The sequence below is a fragment of the Motacilla alba genome, chromosome 1 (genome assembly GCF_015832195.1).
Source record: "Motacilla alba alba isolate MOTALB_02 chromosome 1, Motacilla_alba_V1.0_pri, whole genome shotgun sequence".
Classification (NCBI taxonomy): domain Eukaryota; kingdom Metazoa; phylum Chordata; class Aves; order Passeriformes; family Motacillidae; genus Motacilla; species Motacilla alba.
The window spans coordinates 110422065-110440253 of NC_052016.1; the positions used below are offsets into that span (position 1 = coordinate 110422065).

Below are 18189 nucleotides of genomic sequence, written 5' to 3' on the forward strand. Positions count from 1 at the left end.
ATGAATGGGTCTAATAGCTCAGCATTTGTAGTGTTGGGGTTCAGCAGAAAAACTGTCAGGTAACCAACAGCAAATAGTTGTCAAAAGGTCCTTCTGAGGTTTACTCAGCGTTTAGGTCATGGATACAGTGGATTAAGGGTTGAGATCGCATCCATGCACTTTCTGTCAATACCCTGCCCTTTTGGCAGCCCCTTTGAGATCTTAGTGATTTCTGATATGAGGTCTAAATTGCACCAACATCACACAAAAACCTTCCCAAACCTGTGCTGGTAACAGTCTTGTGCTGAGTATTTCTTACAATCAGCTATCTGCTCACACCCATGGAGTCATTCACACATGAGTGGGAATTTTTATAGTAGGAGGCATGTGGCCCTCCTGGTTCTGTGGCATCATTTTCCTCTCCTGCCTCAGCTCATGGATGTCAAAATCATGGGTTATATGTGGGACAATAGGCAGGTGAAAAGGAGCAAATGTTTTTTTCCTGTTCTGCGTCAAGCAGAGATGGGAATGCCCTCTTGGATCTTCCTGGTGAAGAGGGATGGGAATAAGAACTGAGGGCATTTTTTTTGCAGGACATCAACAAGGCAGTAGAGGGGGATGAGATGTGAGGATTTCAGGACCTTCAAACTTCAAGTCTTCTTCTAGGTAGAGTGGGCTTTCCCTTTATGTCTGTGTGACATCCAGGACAACTTGTGTGCAGGAGCTCACATGGAAAAAGGTTTCAGTCTTCAAGCTGATAACTGCCATTAGACACATTTTGTGACACATGTATGTCTTTCTTCCCTCTCTACTTGTGCAACTTTTTAACAGGATGGTTGGGGGGCTGAGATAAGGACTTTTAAGTCCCCATGAAAGTGAGTAACTCAGTAACATAAAATGTTGTTGAGAGTGCGAGCGTGGTGCTGCCTCTCCCTGCATCCCTTTGTTTTGTATGAGAGTCCAGCTGTCGAGAAAGCAAGAGCTCCTCAGTGGGGCTGAATGTCACACTCAGCTCAGAGAGTTCACCCTGAAATGGCTATTTTTTTTACTTGATGAATGGAGAACGTTTGCTACACGGAGGGGACTATCAAGTCTACTCCACTGAGAAATATATATAAATAAGATTTTTTTTTTTAATCCCCCATCATCTTAAAGTGCCAAATAGATACTTTTCCACTAAGCTCACAGTAGTACTTGACTCGGAAGCATAGAATCATCTCTTAAAATGTGTTGTGTACCAGCAAGGACTGAAATATCTTGCCTAGAAAAAAACAGATCTAGCTTTTAGAGCAGGACTTTTCTGTAGGTTGGCTGATTATTGCTTTGTGCTGCTTGACTGTGATTTTTGGCACACAGTGTCACATACCAAATTCCCGAAATAAAATGCTACATGATATTCTAAGAGTTCTTAGGAAGCTTTAAAAAAGGATTTGTCTGCTGAGTGGGTACCTCTTCTGAAGCCAAATGATGCAGCAGCAATGGTTTAAAAGGAGAAACCTTTAGTCAGCAGATAATTAGTCTTTTTAAATAAGTGCGAGGAGAGAAAAGTAAAACCTTCCATCAGACTTGTGTTTGTAGTTGTCAGCAATCCTACTTTGATTGGAGAGGGTGTACAGCCCTTTGAATAGTTAAAACATCTGTTCAGCAATGTTGTGAAATGCTCATGTTCGGAACCCCTGATAAGGGGGACTGCTGAGCGCTTGGCTCTTGCCGGCTCTACAGGCAGCAAGGGCTGCTCTAACTGTGGCCACTGCTTGCCTTTCCTCCTCCTGGGCAGAGCAAAACGTAGGAGACAGCTGCTATTTTACATGCGACTTTGCTTTGAGAGGGACCGAGCAGGAAGTGCCTAGGAAATGGTTCATGACAGAAACCTGGAGTTTTAAATAGGAGAGAAGAGGAGGAGGAGGAGAGCTCATGGGTACAGTTTGTGAACAGTTGAAACACTGACACAACAGCAGCAGAGGAAAACCAGACTTCTGAGAGAGCAAGCACCTCCCAAGCTGTCCTGATGGAAGGAGAGACAGTCCCTGAGGCCAGGGGAGCAGCCAGCAAAGCCACTCGGATCGCCCTCGGTGTCTTTGTGAGTGGCACTGTTGTGCTTGGCACCGCTCTTTTCTTGGGTAAGTGAAAGCGTTGACCCTAACCTGAGCATAACCTCCCCAGCCTGTCTGCTGGGTGCCCGTGTTTGTGTCTCACAATGTCTTTTGGTGAAAATAAATCTATTTTTCTTTCCCCCCTTTTTATATTTATCCTGAAAGGGATATGTGTCAGTAAAGGAGTTCTTGTTGTGGGAATGCTAGAGCTGGGAGATGCAATGGGAACTCGTGTAACGTTTTGAATGCTGAATTTAAACTTGGATACTCAGTTGAATGTGTTCTGACCAGACTTGGGTTCTTCCACAGGACAGAGAGAAGCGGGTGAGATTATGATGATTACAGATTCAGGGGTTGTGACTGATGTGGAGTAATACTCTCTGTTTCCTGAAAATGAATCTGTGTAGTGCGTGTATTTTATGGAATCTTTTTGGGTTTTCCTTCATTTGGTTTTCATTTAGGGCTTGACTAAAACTCCTGTAGAAAGCTTCAATAGTGCATATGTGTGCACATTTTTTAGATCTTTCTGTTCTTCTACGATGAATTGCAAAGTTGCCTTTACAAAAGTCATAAAGAGTGCATCTAGGATGAAATTGAAATATTTTTGTTAGATATATAAGCTGTAACTAGATGTAACAGAGAAGGAAATTGTTCTTCCTCTCCCAGATTTAGAATTACCTGTAGATTGGTTTTGTTAGCATAACACTTGAAAGCATATGCCTACACCTCTGAAATTATGTGTAGAAGTATAAATATGCGCAGAAACTCCAAGCAAAGAGGAAGCTGTGTTGTGTCCTCTAAGAACTTTGCAGAGTTGGATCCTCTTTTGGAACAATACTGCCCAATTTTTTGTTTCTTTAGACCAACGCGGATTTCCCTAGATTGGTGGAAACCTTGCTTCTAAGCATATCTTTGCTTTCACCCAATCCTTTATGATCTTGTGAACTTGTTTGAAAGGTCTGCTTTGTTTATAGTCACAAAACAAGGTCTGGTTTTCCATAGAATAATTAAAGCACCAGGCTCACTCTTGGTTAGAGCTTTTCTGCTCTGGAGCAATTTCTGCAACATTTGCAGGAAAATAACTTCTGTGTCAGTGATCCCATTCAAGTTAACTTTTTATAACCATGAGTGAGTTTGAATCTTCAAATTTCTAGATAAAAAAAAAGTTTTTCACTTAAAGAATGCAGTATAAACATCAGGGAGTAATAATGGAGAGACCTTATTTCTTTTGCCTGCACTAGATTTGTTTGTTTATTGCTTAGAGCAGTAAAAGCAATTGACATTTACCACCACAGCTTCTCAGAGAAAGAACTACTTTATCCATAGACCAGGTGTGAAAATTCAAGCAAATATATTAATTCTTGCAGAAAATTTTCCAAGTGTGCCTGTGGCATGTTCTGTAGACAGGGACTCAATATCAAAATTTTCATTGGCATAACTGCTAAGAAAATAAAAATGCTGGCTTTGGGTCAACCAAAATGCTTTTAGGATTTCTTTGGAAATGGTCTGAAATTTTCAACCTAAAGAACCAAGGAAAAAATTAAATTGTTTTGGTTTAACATTTTTTCAATTAGATGTTTTCACGCTTCATTGTGACATGGTTTTGTTTGTAAGTTTGAGCTAATTTTTTTTTTCATTTTATTTAACTGTAGAAATGGACATAATTTTTTCTGTCCATATAAAACATTTCAGGCACCTCAAGATGTTCTTTTTTCTTCAGTTTTCATTAAGTCTGCAAAACTTGTTGTTTCTGGTACACCTGGAATCAATTTTCCAGCCTGAGCAGTGAAATGTACCTTTCTCCTGTTTTCTTCTTCTCATAGTTCCTACAAGTCTAAGGAGGATGTGGGACAATCAGGTATTGTTATTCACTGTCCCTCGCTCGTGCTGGCTGTGACCTCGCTGTGGCTTCAGTGGGGAGCATGGCTGGGGTCCTGCCTGTGGCACTCTGGTAGGAGTGGGGGCTGTGACAGGACAGGAGCCACCTCCTCCCTGGAGGAAGCAGATTGCTCTCCAGTGCCCTTGGGCGAGAAGCCAGGCAGCTTTGAATCTCAATTTGAGAGAGCCTCTTCTCCAGACTTGGTAGTCCTTCAGGCTTCTCAGATCACAGGAACATTCAAATTATTTGCATCGGTACATTTGTATTGTTTTCCTTTTCCCTTATGCATTAATTTTTTGAACTCAGTTGTGGAGTGTATTTGCTTAAGAATCTGGACACAGGCTTATCAAGGAGGAAGCTAGGATGCTGAGGGTTATAACCACGACTCTAAGCAATAATGTTGTGATTAGTTATCTTAGCAATAAAAAGGCAAGAGGAAAAAAAGCTGTGCAAAGTTTTTTCTGTCAAAATTAGCTGTTATTTAAAATGGAAATGTTACTGCCAAAAAATTATATTCTAATGATAGAATTGTAGATTTCCCAGTTGAAATGCTATTTTGCGTTTGTTTATAAGTATCAAAAACACAAGGGCTGCTTCTGATTAAGCATGAAATGATGTCTGGGCTTTTCCCTCCTTTCTCTGCTTTGTTAAGAAAAAAGTCTAGCTAGCATTCAAGACCTGGATGGATTCTAAAGGGCTAAATTTTAATCAGGGAAAAAGGTGAGTTGGGAGGAGTGCAACACTTAATTAAAGGGACATTATCCATTATTTGTAGTTCATCTTTGTAGTGGCTCAAAATCATATTCTGGAGATCTCCACTTTTCTATTTTCTCCTGTTTCTCAATATTCCAATTACAACCTTTGTATGCCTCAAAATCTTGTGTATTTCTTGGCTAATTTACAGAGGTGTTTGAGGTGTTACGTTTCACTAAACCAATGCAAGCTTTGGAAAAGCTGTCCAGAAATAGCTTTACGTTCCCATTTTTTGAGAAACTTGGACTGAAATCCAGCTATTTCTGTCATTAATTGCCATTAAAACTGTGAGACTGGAAGAGAGGAAACAGCTTTATATTAAATTCTAGCTTTAGGACCTTTTGTGAAAAAAATTTCCTGGGCTGAAATTTCACATTTTTTTATCACTTTAAAACAACATATAACTACAGCAGAAGTTGCTTTAGAACTATCAGCACTGGTAAAGTTTTGGGACCATAATGCATTCCATTGCTGGGTTGTTTCATTCAGTGTTATTTGCTTTTTTTTATTTTTGCCATGGACTGTTATTAAGATAATGGATATAATGAGACATTTTTTATGCCTGCTGAGCACTTCTAACGAGAACTATTTCACCTATCCCTTGGGATTCTCCCTTCCTAATCCCAAGTATTAATTATCTGCGTATTTGCTGCCTGAGAGCAGTGTCTGAAATTAGCAATTCCTGTGCTTAAATTTCAGTGGCAGTTGTAATACATGTTTTTAAAAGATGAGCAAAATTAACTGACAATTTCATAGTTCTCCTCAGCGAGGCTTTTGGAAGCAAATGCAATTAATTACAATACTTTTGGGAGACGATTCAGACAGAACCTGGGATGTGCCTTATAAAGCACAGCTGTCCTTGTGCCTGTGGAAATCTGCTCTATTCCAGGCTGGAATAAGGAGACTCTGGGAGGGTTCTGTTGGTGCTGGGTTGTGCTGGGCAGTGCAGTGCTGCTACGGGGCAGTGTGGGCCCTGCAGCTCAGGGCAGCTCTGGAAACCCTGCAGAGGGTGGGGAGACTGCTCCGTGTTGCATTTCCAACCACGGGAGGTGCACCCTGGTCCTGTGGAAGGTCCCTGCCCATGGCAGAGCATTGGAATTAGAGGATCTTTATGGTCCCTTTAAGCCTAGCCATCCCATTCTGCTGTGTTTCCAAGCTCTGGAGGATGATAACAATGCTGAATTGTTTGTATTGTGGTGCTGCTCACTGGCAGTGAGTAGGGCTGAAGTGATGCTACTCCAGGCACTGTGCACAGAGGGGGAAGGACAAAGTGGGACTAGGAGGGGGAAGTGATTTGTACAAGCCGCAGTATTTACATAATATATATTCTAAATATTTACTTAATATACATTCTAAGTGCTCTAAATCAATGCAGTCAGAGAGGCACTGGGACCAGAGGCTGCACTGATATTGGAATGATTGAGTACACAACATTTGGCTACAGCTGTCAAAATTCATTGCAAATGATCTCATTATGGTTTTCCATTTTGCAGTTAGCCAAGGTCTTATAAAGTTTCATCCGAAGCAACAGTACTGTTTGACTGCAGAATGCATTGAAGCTGGTAAGCAGCAATTTTATCTTCTCAATTATATTGTGATTATGGTATGTTAATGAGATATTTATACCATTTAATTTTTTCCCATTATACATTTTATTCAGAAAGCTCAATTAATGAGGGAGAAAGAATGACAATCCCAAACTTTCTAAAAAGTCACTGTTCAAGTTGCTTCTGTTTTGTTTATTTTGTACAATTAAAATTCATGTTTTAATTTGGTCTAATGCTAGTCTAACTAGGTTGACTCAAAGTTTCCCATAGGGGTTATTTTTCTTTTTTTTTTTTTTAATAGGGAACAATGTTGAGTGACTAGACCTTCAGGTATATTTTGTTGCTTACTTTCCAGTTATCAGAAAACTAGCAAGTGTATTCTTAAGCACAGAGATGCTTTTGTACCAGATCTGGCACACACTTTATATGATTTTATATTAAAAGAGGGTAGATTCAGACTGGTTATGTGGAAGAAAGTTTTTATGGTGAGGGTCGTAAAACACTGGCACAAGTCACTTGGGGAAGTTGTGGATGCCCCATTCTGGAGGTGTTCGAGGTCAGGTTGGATGGGACTCTGAGCAGCTTGGTCTGGTTGATTATGTTCGTGCTTATTGCAGAAGGTTGGACTAGGTGACCTTTAAGGGTTCCTTCCAACCCAAACTATTCTCTGATTTTATGATTAGGTACTGAAAAGCTACTGAGTCTTGGGCTTGTCAGACTGATCTCTCTCTGACCGCCTCTCTTTCACTGACAATAGTAACTGGTAAGGAAGCAGTCACAAAATGGAGTTGAAAATGCAGTTATCTTTTCCAATGTATGGTGTAACAGAATTTGATTTGTTTCCTTGTGCAGTATTCAACTAGAGGTAAACACTGCATAGTTATTGAAATGCTAGTCACAATCTACCTAATATGTAATACTACTAAGTTCCTCAGGCAATTAATTCTGTCATGGCAACAATGGAGAGCTTGTCTTCAGGTGTCTGGCTCCAGCAGCTCATGTTCATGTAGTGCTAAGTTCAGTCATCGTTGCTGTATGGCTCTCAAGAAGATTCATTGCAGATATTTTGTCTTTTTTGTTTGTTTGTTTGTTTGTCATTAATCATAATTTCTGGACTGTAGCCCTGTCTAATTCTCTGTTTAGGAGAAAGTGTTCCACAAAATCTATGTGATATCTTTTTTACAGCTGCTGGCATCCTGAGCAAGATAAATCAATCTGTAGATCCATGTGAGAACTTCTATCGATTTGCATGTGATGGCTGGGTAGATAATAACCCTATTCCTGAAGATATGTCCAACTATGGTGTTTATCCCTGGCTGCGACACAAAGTGGACCTCAAACTAAAGGGTAAATAGATAATTTCTAAAAGTATTTGATTGGCTTGTCACTGTAGCTTGTTAATTGGCTGGGTTTGAGATGACCAAAAATCTCCACAGTTCTCATCACTGGATAACATCCAACAGCTTGACTTGATGTTCTCTTTTAATTATATTTCCCTTTTCTTAAAATTGAAAATTACATTGAGAGATAATGAATTTAACATAAACACAATTTGGGAGGAAAAATAGAACTGCTGGGAATTCTGGTAATTCTACCAGTTAAGAAGGGATGGATGAAAATATACTGATTATGGCAAAAGGCAAACACAAGGGGATTTAACTCTTTTCCCCTTGCAGTAGATGGTTACGCCAGATTGCAGGAGATCAGCACATGCAATTAAGAATGTCCCAAAATCAATCATCAGTCCAGGGCAGCAGGCTGTCTCTAACAGTGGCCAACAGCAGGAAAGAATATAATAAGGCCAAACCAGAATGGTATTTTCCAGTACACTCACCTAGCCCTTGGCAGAGGCAGTTCTCAGGCTTCCGGAGATGGAGGTTGTTTGGGTGTTGGGTTTCCTTCCCACTGCCATTCAGGCTGCCACTGAAGTACCTGAGCTATCATCAGTGAAACAGAAAGTTGCTTAAGAATGTGTTTCTAGAGGAAAAAATAGCCCCAGGGTGGAAGCATGTAGGAAGAAAGGTGTTTTAATCTGCATGTGACTTGACTTTGGGTTATACTTTGCAGCGTGGCTACCTTGCCAGGAAGCCCTGCAGACCAGCTGGGGTGATGGAAAGGGTGATGATTATTGTTAGGTGGGAAAATCCTGCCAGATTCTTATAGTCTTGGCTAGAAGTGAGTCATTCACAAAAAGGGAGACATGCAAGATTTAATACTGTGGGTGGCGTGCTTGAGCTTTGCCCACCTTGAGTACATAATTGACATAAGAGCCCAGCTTGAGCTCACCACAGAACAGAGGTCAGTTTTAGAATTTAATGCCTAAACACAGTTCTTGTTTTTCCTTGGATTTTGTGTAGGCACCAAAGCCCTTCTCCAATTGCTTTCTTGAGTTTTATTGTATCCAATTTTCACATCATTAAGTATTTTAAAAGCTTCATTTGCGTTCAGAATATGAGTTTTGGTTTTCAGCATAGTACATGATCTCAAGACTTCTGTTTAAAAGTCTGCTGAAGATGTCTCAAGGAAAGGAAAAAAATATTGCCAGAGCCTGTTTTAAGTTATGCTTTGCATTCTAATTGTTCTGCTGCCAGAATTGGTCTGTATTCGATAACTGCACGTCCTGCATGAACCAGAGCCACAAGGAGGCCAGTCTTAATTGAATATAGAGCAGCAAGCTGTCACTGCCATCCTTAATTTTCTCTTTTTACAGGTCCTAATCAAGGACATCATGCTAAGCCAGATTTTTATTTGGTTCTCTTTCTGCAGTTCCTTTAGAAGTTGCTAGTACATAGCAAGGAAAAATGCAAGACAAAGAAAGAAACATCCAAGTGGGAAGTATTTGCTTAATGAAAACTCCGTATCAGATAAAGGGAGTTTATACAAAGTTATTTAATAAGAGGCCCTTGGCACAGAAGGGACAAAAAGATGTGCAATACTGGTTGGTGTACAGGAGTGTTTTTAAAATAACATTTCCCATCTCTTCCTTAACTTTTTACTTCATGAACTTTCCAAAATATATTCTTTGTAATTAAAAAAAAAGGAAAACAGAAAGCCTTGGTAGCTGAAATAATAAGCATAACTTCAGCCTCTAGGTATATTTGTGTTTTCTCTTGAGTTATCTCAATATAGATTAGCTCAACACTGAGTTGTTAATTTGCATATGAGCACAACCTTCCTAGCAAAGTTTTAGCAAGAGGAAGAACTCCTGCATAGAGAAACAGTTATAGGGCTGAATAGACCTTGAAAGCAAATTTAATCTCTCCTTTCTCAAGAACTCTTAGTAGAACTTTGTGCCACATGGTAAATATCCCTGTTTGACATTCAGTAGATTAAAAAAAAAACTCAGTCTTTAAAGATCTGGTCATTATGCAAGTTCTATGCTCTGCAATACTTACCATATTAAAGAAAACTATTAATCTTAAAATGACAACATGGCTTGGCCAGAAAGACACATTTTTCATATTTGATTTTCTTTGATGGTATGATATAGATGGAAACATTTAATCAGGCTATAGATTTAAAAATATGTCACTTAAAATAAACTATTTGGACACCTAATCTGTTTTCTGGTCCCGAAGGTTCCTGAGCCCACTCCTGTTCCAGAGAGAAAGGGATTTTGGGCAAAGACCTGTTACACAGGTTGCACAAGTGTATCTTCAATATTCTGGAAGGTTTTTGTTTGTTTGTTTGTTTTTGTTTGTTGGTTTGGTTTTGGTTTTTGTGGGTTTGTTTTGTTTTGTTTTGTTGGTTTTTTGTTTTTTTTTTTGGTTTTTGGTTTTTTGTTCAGGAGCAATTGCTCCAAAAGAAAGATCTTCCAGTAGATAATGAGTAGCAAGTGTAAGAATTAATTTTGCCTTACCAAGAAAAGGTAGTTGTGGCTGTGTAATGTAATGTACTGAGCCCTGCCTTAGGTGTTAGTTGGCTTGAGAAAAAAGCATTTTTTTTCTATTTCTTTTGGGTTTGGTGTTTTGGTTTGTTTGTGGTTTCTTTGTTCGGTTTTTTTTTTTTTTTTTGGTTTTGTTTGGGTTTTTTTGTTGCTTTCAGTGTGTGCATGCAATTTTGGGTTTTGTTTAGTTTTCTTTTTTTTTTGTGGGGTTTCTTTTTTGGTGTGTTTTTGGAGGTTTTGGAGGTTTTTTGAGACTCACAAGAGCAAACAGCTTTGCAGGTATCAGCTTCAAAAAAGGGTAGAACATTTTCTGTATCAGTGAAGGCTTTTGGTGCCTTAATAGAGAATTCCAAAGAGAAGAAATGGTAGTAGGTCAATCCAAAATAGCTAAGAACTACTGGGTGGTAGATTTTTTTTGTCTACATATCTCTGGTTGATTAAAGGATCAGGATTAGAAACCTTAATTTTGGGGTTCTTCTAGATATCCAAATTGTAATGTGATAGTTAAAAATACGTTTTTGTTTAAGATTTGAGTTTATAATGGGGTAGGAATATATATATGATGCTCCCATGGGTTTCTCTAGATGTCTTAAGATACATTCAAGCTGAAATCATATCATCATTTCCACTTTAATTTCTTTTCCATACGTTGTTTGAGGGTCACTTGGGTTTATTTTTCTCTACTCAGAGGAATCCACAAACCACAAAGTGTAACTCACTTTGATCTCCTGACTATACAAAATAAATAAAGTTCTAGCCCGGAGAAAGTAGTGGTGGGTCTTTCCTTGGAGGTGACCTTCACCTCCAAGGATTTCAGCAGGATTTCAGGCGTCGTGGAGGAACGTAAAGGAGATAATTGTAGGGAGCCAAAAATACCTCAAAAGCAGAGGCCTGTGGTTTGGGTTATGACCCAAACCTAGGTAAGGGACATGTAATATTTAAGTTAAATTTCTTATAGAACTGTTCCTTATAGAACTTTCTGGGAGAGGACTGAGGTATGACTACTTCCCCTTAACCATTCCTGGCTCGACCAGATTGTCCCTGGCCTGACGCCAGCCTTTCCTTTTCAGCTGCACCACAGGCATGTTAAAGAGTACCTCATGTCAGAGCAGACACTCCTAGTGCCCAACAGGCCTCTGATGAGGAAGTCCTTGGAGTCCTTCAAAATGGAAAGAATCATCTGGCTGTGGCCTGTTGATGTATGAACAGAAGCGATCTCAAACTGCAACAGCTTCAGCCTCATGTCAGGTCAAGGCAGCAGTAACTCTAGGAGTTACTGAATGTTTTTCCAATTACCATAATATTTTCTGCAAAGCTGTTTGTGTTGCTGATGAATTTTTCCATTTTGGTTTGATGACCTCCATTAAGGTTTTAGGAGTGCTTTTGTCTTGTCACTGAGAAACGAGTGGCTTTTTGTGAACAGTTCAGAGCTGGAGGTCTGAGGCACGAAATTCAGTGCATATTACCTGTGGTGAATGTTGGTGGTGAACCCAGAAGCTTCTCTTCCTTTCTCTGAAGTACGATGGTATACAGCTGGCTTATTTTTTCTTTCTGTGAGTGTCCATGCAGGAAGCAATAAATTAAAATAAAAACAACAGAACAAAACTCCACAAACATTCCTAAATCTCAGCACTGCAAAGGAGCTGATTTAAATTATATTAATCATTTGTGAACATGTCCTCAAGATCTTTCTAATTTAATTTGTGACTGTGGAAACCAGTTTACAAATTAAGTCTCCATACTGTTCCTGGTCCAGTGAGACACCTACTTCAGGCTGATTTGCTGTGCTGAGCTTTGTAGTGTGGCTGTTTTCTGAATATCAGTCAGTTTAAAATGAGGAATTTCCAATGTGGTAAACAGAAAGAAATGGAGGCCTTTTAGGAGGATATGGTGTGTGGGTTTCTGAAGAACATGAGACAGACAGCAAACAAAATATCTTGGCAGCGTAGGCAACTTTTCCCAAGATAATCTGCAATGATTTCCTTTGGAAAAGAAATTGTTTACAAGTAAAACCAGTAAGTAAAAATATCTCTTCAGAAATTCATGCTGTTTGACTATAGGTTATCCTTTCAGACTGATCCCAGGAGTTGGTGTTGAGCAGTTGTTGTTGCTGTTGAGTGGTTGCTGTCCTGAACAGAGGACCCTGTGCCACAGGGCTCTTTTAGGGCTGGGCTTTGTCTCCCTCCATCCAACTGGTGCTCAGCTGGGACCACTGGGATAGTTTGGAAGTGTCCCATGAAATCTGTAATGCAGCTGCTGACACTCATCCCCAGGTTTCCATATTAGCTCACCTGTCTCTTGTGAGTTGTTTTCTTCAAAATTATTTGAGCTTTTTGAGAGCTGTCCCAAGTATAAGGAAGAATACCAGCAGCAATTAAAATAAAAGAGGATATTTATGGTTTTGCCTCTAATATATTGCTGGCTAACTGCTCTTGAATAACAAGAAAGCAGAAAAAGTCAATAGCACTTCATGCTGTTTTGCTCGGTCTTTTCTGCAATAAATGGATCTCTTTTCAGTGGTACAGACACTTTTTCAGTGGTCCAAATCTTTCCTATAGTGGCTTATTTATCTGAATGTAAGAAAAAACATAGGTGGCACAAGTCAGGTAAATCTCTCCAGGCAAGAAGTTAGTAGCTTTTTGGTAAAATGAAGTACCCAAGTCAAAAGTGGAGAAGCCAGGACTTTTTCCAGGCTTTGTGGCTGCTCAGAATGAAAATTGTGTTTGTAATGGGTGATTTTGGGAAACCATGAGTACAGAGAGGAGACAATTTTGGTTCCTAAATGAGGTTTAAAGGCAGCACAGTAACTGAGCCGCAGGATTTGCACAGCATCTGCCTGTTTGGAGACTGGAATGGCATCCTCCTCTGAGCCCTCAGCTGGAACCAGAGCGGGGCATCCTGCTCACTCCTGTTCCACATGTGGCACATATTTCCCTTAAATTTACAGAGAACCTGGGGTTTGTATGATATGTGCCATTCATACCTGCAGATACTGAATTTCAGAATTTTTGATGACTGTGTTTGGGTGGGTAATTTTACAGAACCAGGATTGATGCCTTGGAAGGCACAGCAATCCATGACATATGACTCCCCTTTTTGATAAAAAGAAATTTCCACAAGTACATGTTGAAAGTATTATTGCAATGAAGTAAATGTAGTGCTGCCATTTAGTATGGAGCTCCACCTACATTGTAACGATTGGGAAATTTGCAATCTTCTGGTGTAAATGTGGTTTAAAATCTTTTGCCCAACATTATAATGGCATGTGTTATCCTCTAAAGCATAATACTAGGAGGCCAGAAGGACAGGGCAGGGAAGAGGGCAATTCTACTCAAAAGAGTGAGATTTATTATTGAAATTTAATTTATGAACAGAGGCTCTCAACTCCTTGTGAAACAATCTTTTGTTTGGCCACAGTTTGTGTACAGTTGTGTTGACTTTTGGAGGAACTCACATGATGGGCTTATCTTTTGATATACAAACTCAGAGAATTTACGAAATGCTGAAACTGTAAACAAACAACGTTTCCGTTTCGGAAATGTGCTGTGTGTTAGGGCAGTGAACAACATTAGGAAGCATTTATGCAAGCACAGCTGTGTGTATGCTATTTCCCTGAAAACTTCCATATTGCCATAATGGATATTCAGGGAAAGAATTGAGGAATTTCTTTTCAAGGGGCGAGGGCAAACCCTAGAATTTCAGTGTATTAGTTGGGTTTATTTGTCTAAATAGGGAATCCTTTCATGAAATTTGTATTTGGGAATATTTTTTTGTTCTACTTGGTTTATGTTCCTTGGGAACTAGAACCTATATGAATCAATTAATTAAGAGATTGTCAGGAATTCCTGTGGAAATACATATTCATATTAATTACACCCTCATGACTGCAAAATTAATTCATAAGGATTTAAATGTTCCGCTGGAATATCAGAAAAATTAATAATGAGGGGCTATTATTTTCAAGAGTCACTGCTCCGTCCATGATGAGATGAATGCTGCCATCAAGAAATTGGCTGATGGACAATATTTGCATCAAATAAAAAAGATAGTTTCCTGAATTGATAACTGGAGTCTTGATCATGATTAAATATCTTTAAGAAAAACCAAAAAGCAAAACCCCAAAACAAACAAAAAACCCTAACCAACCCCCTAAAAACCAAAACAATGAAAAAAAAGAGCAAACAAACTAAATTCCCCCACCAACCAACTACCATCCTCAACACCAACAACCCATCCTCTCCTCTCAGCTCACAAAATAAAACAAGGGGAGGAGGGAGACAGTTTATCAAAGCGAGGCAGACCTAGATTAAGACGTCAGCTCCACAAGGGCCATTCTGAGGAATGAACTTTTGGAGCTGCACAAGACACTGGTAGTTTTATTAAAGAAAAAAACAAAACCAAACTAGTTACTGGTTTGAAAATAGGGAACCTTTTATATTTAATATCTAAGGCATATCTGAGGCTATGTGAGCCAGCACAAGGCCTTCCAAAAGTGACTAATGGCCTCGTCCATTGACATCCTTGGTGGCTCTGCCTTCCAAAGAAGTGGGAATATGCAGTACAGCAGGTGCAGGGCAATCTGAGAGGAGGCTAGTGCTTTGCATTATTTCATATTTCTGTGTGAACAAGGGGTTTGCCATAATGAAATTTGCTCTGAGTGGTTTTTTCAATCGCTGATGTACTCCAGTAAGATGATTCTGGTGATCTGATTCTTAACAACGGGGAGCTGAAAGAAGAAAGGTAAGAAAGTAGTAGAAGGCTGGTTAAGAAGGGAATGCAAAAGACATGAAAGTGGAAATAAGGTGTGCTTTGGAAAAATTTAAAAACTGCATTATAAGCACCAGAAAGGTGTATTGATTTGCTATCTTATTTTTCTTTAGACACTCAAAGCAAAAGCTTTAATTAGGCAAGGAGAGTTTTAACCATATGGAGAAAGATTTTTTTGCAAGCCTTTGATGCTAGTTTGTTCTCCCATATATATATTTAGCAAATAGTAGAGAAATATGGACTATAATTAATCAGAAATGCAAAATAGGTATTTATAAAATGCAATGAAATATATTTTGTACTGCATTAGGCTTGGATACTTCCCTTCCTGTGCTCTGAAACTGAGAATTCTTTACAGCCACCAACACAAAAAAGAAAAGGAAGAAGAGCCTTAATGTCAGTAACAATTTAGCAATTATTTAATTTATTTATGGTGGCGAGAAAATTTTTCATTGCTTTTCATGCTTGTTTATTTGTGAGGGAGTAAAAATTTTATCTTTAGATTGTGTATTTTCATATTTTGGACTTTTAGAAACAAATTTTTATTTAAAAACCAATTATTAGCAGTTCACTTCTAATAAAGTGTCTGCTGGGGAAAAGGACTCCAGACTTCACATGTCAGACTGTGCATAAAATATATGAACTAGCAAGAAGCACTGCAGAGCAATTAGCAGAATTAGTAGTTTACAGAAAAGAAATAAATTTAGGTTAGCTCATATTTTAGGGAAACTTCAGAAAGCAAATATTGCTATCAATTACTACTAGAGGAAAGAAGTGATTTTGCACAGTGAAGTTGCCTATCAGGAGACATTCTCAGCAGAACTTGTGTTTTAAAGGCATAGAGGAATTTAATGGGGCCTTGAAATGATGTATTTGAGGTTGGGTTGCACTGGTGTCAGATGAGAACTGTAAGCAGTCATCTGCACCTCCACTGAGATTTGTCTCTGGTATTTTCCAGGCAGGCAAGATCTTGCTTTGCTCTTCTTCCAAGGCGTCCAGATGCAAAACAATTCTGAAATGGAAGCTGGGCAGGTGCATTTGTGTGGGAGTTTGACCTGTGCTATTAACCGGCTAAGAGGGATAAAGTTGTACTGAAACATTAAATGTTGTGTCCTACAGCAGATGTCCATGTCTTTTTCAGAAGAGTGCTCTGAGGGAACAGATTTAACTCTAAGAATAATCTTGGCTTGATGATACTTGTCTTGTTCCCAAAAAATATGTTCAGCTTGAAATATCAATTAAGTCTCTCACTTCCATTTAGAACATACATACATACATACTTACATATAAATATATAATATTCTTCACTCTCCCCTCTAGACCCCATTCCAGCTATAAGTCCCTTTTCCAAAGTGATGAGAATAAAAATGTATGTATCAGATTTTTTTTCTTTGATTATTTTGTGACCTGGAATGTTGCAGTCTAATTAAATTCATATTTTCATGTATCAAGACAGAAATGTTACCATTGGTCAAATGATCTCAGCAGTCTTGTGTATAATTTTATATGCTGTGGCCAGTGCTTTTATTTTGGGGTAGAGCATGGTGCCCCTCGTAGGCACAATGATACCACTACCAGCTCTCCTTCACTTTGGACTATGAGAAGGAGGAATTGGAAACCAGATACTCTAAATGAATGTCAGCTGGCCCCAAACCATTCTGAAATGATCACTCTTGAAATGTGTAAGCTCATGTTGCTTCAGACTGTACATTTGTCTAGCTGGGATGTCTGTAATAGCAGTGCGGTTTCAAAGTTCTTTGTGTGCCCTTTGGCATCCTGGCCAAATCTTCACGCTGTGAACCATACTGACCTTGACTTCTGAAATCCAGTGTGCTGAGAGTTTGAAGAGGGGATGATGCCTTCATGCCACAGTTGGAGGGCTAAACAACCCCAGTGGCACAGGTGCAGTTGGATACTTGGGTTTTAGAGGTTACTTTTCAGGAACTCTTTTGCCATACCTCTTAAGCGTGAAGAAAAGATGGGAATTAAGAGTTAGACATTTTTGTGGCAGGGGTAGATTAATCATAATTACCTTATAGTTCAGGGACCTCAAGGAATGACATTCTGCACACATGTGTTTGGTTTGATTACTAAACTCCAACCAAGGTTCAAGACATTTTTTTCTCTACATTTAAGAACATCCTTAAAAGAACCTGCTGTTGGCATCAGAGGACCATCTGCAATTTTCCAATAACTCGGGTTTTGTTTTTTCACAGAGGTAGCACATAATAGTGCTGACTTAGGATGGAAATAAAGGTTGTCACTGATAGCTGGAGATGGGAACAGCTCTTTTAATTTTTGTTCTCATCAGTTAAGAAACTCAGTTCTTATAGCTGTAGAGCACAGTAAGGGCAGGGTGAATAGCAGAGTCTTTATTGCTCAAGTATTGAAAGAGAAATTATCTGTCATTGGGTATTTACAAATAAACCTGCTGAATGTGTTGGCCTTTGGGCTGCTTTCTGAGTCTGATCCCAAAAAGAATGCATCATGAGCTGCTTTCAGTTTAGTGCTGAGCATCATCTGGACAATGCCAAGCAACTCCCATTGTCTCTGAAATTAAAAGGGCTGAGGGGCATTCACTGTTTCCAAAGGATCAAGCTCTTTGAGTGTGTGGATCAGGCTCAGGGAGCTTTATGCCCATAAAGGAGCACTATTCCAATCACTAGCAGTCTGACATTAGTTAGATAAGGAGCAATCTGTGGCTCACTTCCTTTATCTACAGCAATGGATAATGGCTGTGTCTCCTTGCTCTGTCATGCCTAAGAGTGCTTTGAGATCTGTATCCTATATGTATAGAGTTCAATTGCAGGAGTAACCACTAGATTATTTCCTGTGACCTTTTTTGTGTCACAGACAATTACATTATGCACGTAATGCAGCTCAGTAGCTTGCACTGGGATAAAACATAATTGACTTTGGGGTAAAGTTTATCTCCCAAAAAAGCATGAAGTCTTGAAGATATTAAGAGGCAGAGAAGCCACTATCTCCTCTGGTTGCTGGTTCCAGTGGTTAATCACTGTCACTGATGAATTTGTCTTCATTGTTCAACCGTTGGCTTTCTTTGTGCCTTTTTGCCAAAGACCTCTGAAGATCTCTCTAGCACAAAGCATTTTTTAAAGGTGTTTTGATATTGTGTTCCCATCACCCTTTCACATCTCTTGTGAGAAAAATCATGTTCCCTCACTGCCTGCTTTTTTTGTCCCTCCCTTCTGTTTTTCAAGCCACGCCCTCCAAAGAAAAAGCCCAATTGTTTTGATATTTTTCTGCCCTCTGTCCAACTGTCCA

The 18189-nt window shown here is 39.3% G+C and overlaps 1 protein-coding gene across 1 annotated transcript in view; it reads left to right on the forward strand.

The window, feature by feature from the left end:
• The first annotated feature begins 1391 nt into the window (after nucleotides 1-1391).
• Nucleotides 1392-18189, forward strand: part of PHEX (phosphate regulating endopeptidase homolog X-linked) — a 101125-nt gene continuing 84327 nt past the window's right edge. The window contains exons 1-3 of the mRNA XM_038129578.1: nucleotides 1392-2099; nucleotides 6198-6266; nucleotides 7437-7598. Coding sequence (XP_037985506.1) covers nucleotides 1988-2099; nucleotides 6198-6266; nucleotides 7437-7598 — 343 coding nt within the window. The 5' untranslated portion in view covers nucleotides 1392-1987. The remainder of the gene's footprint in view (nucleotides 2100-6197; nucleotides 6267-7436; nucleotides 7599-18189) is intronic.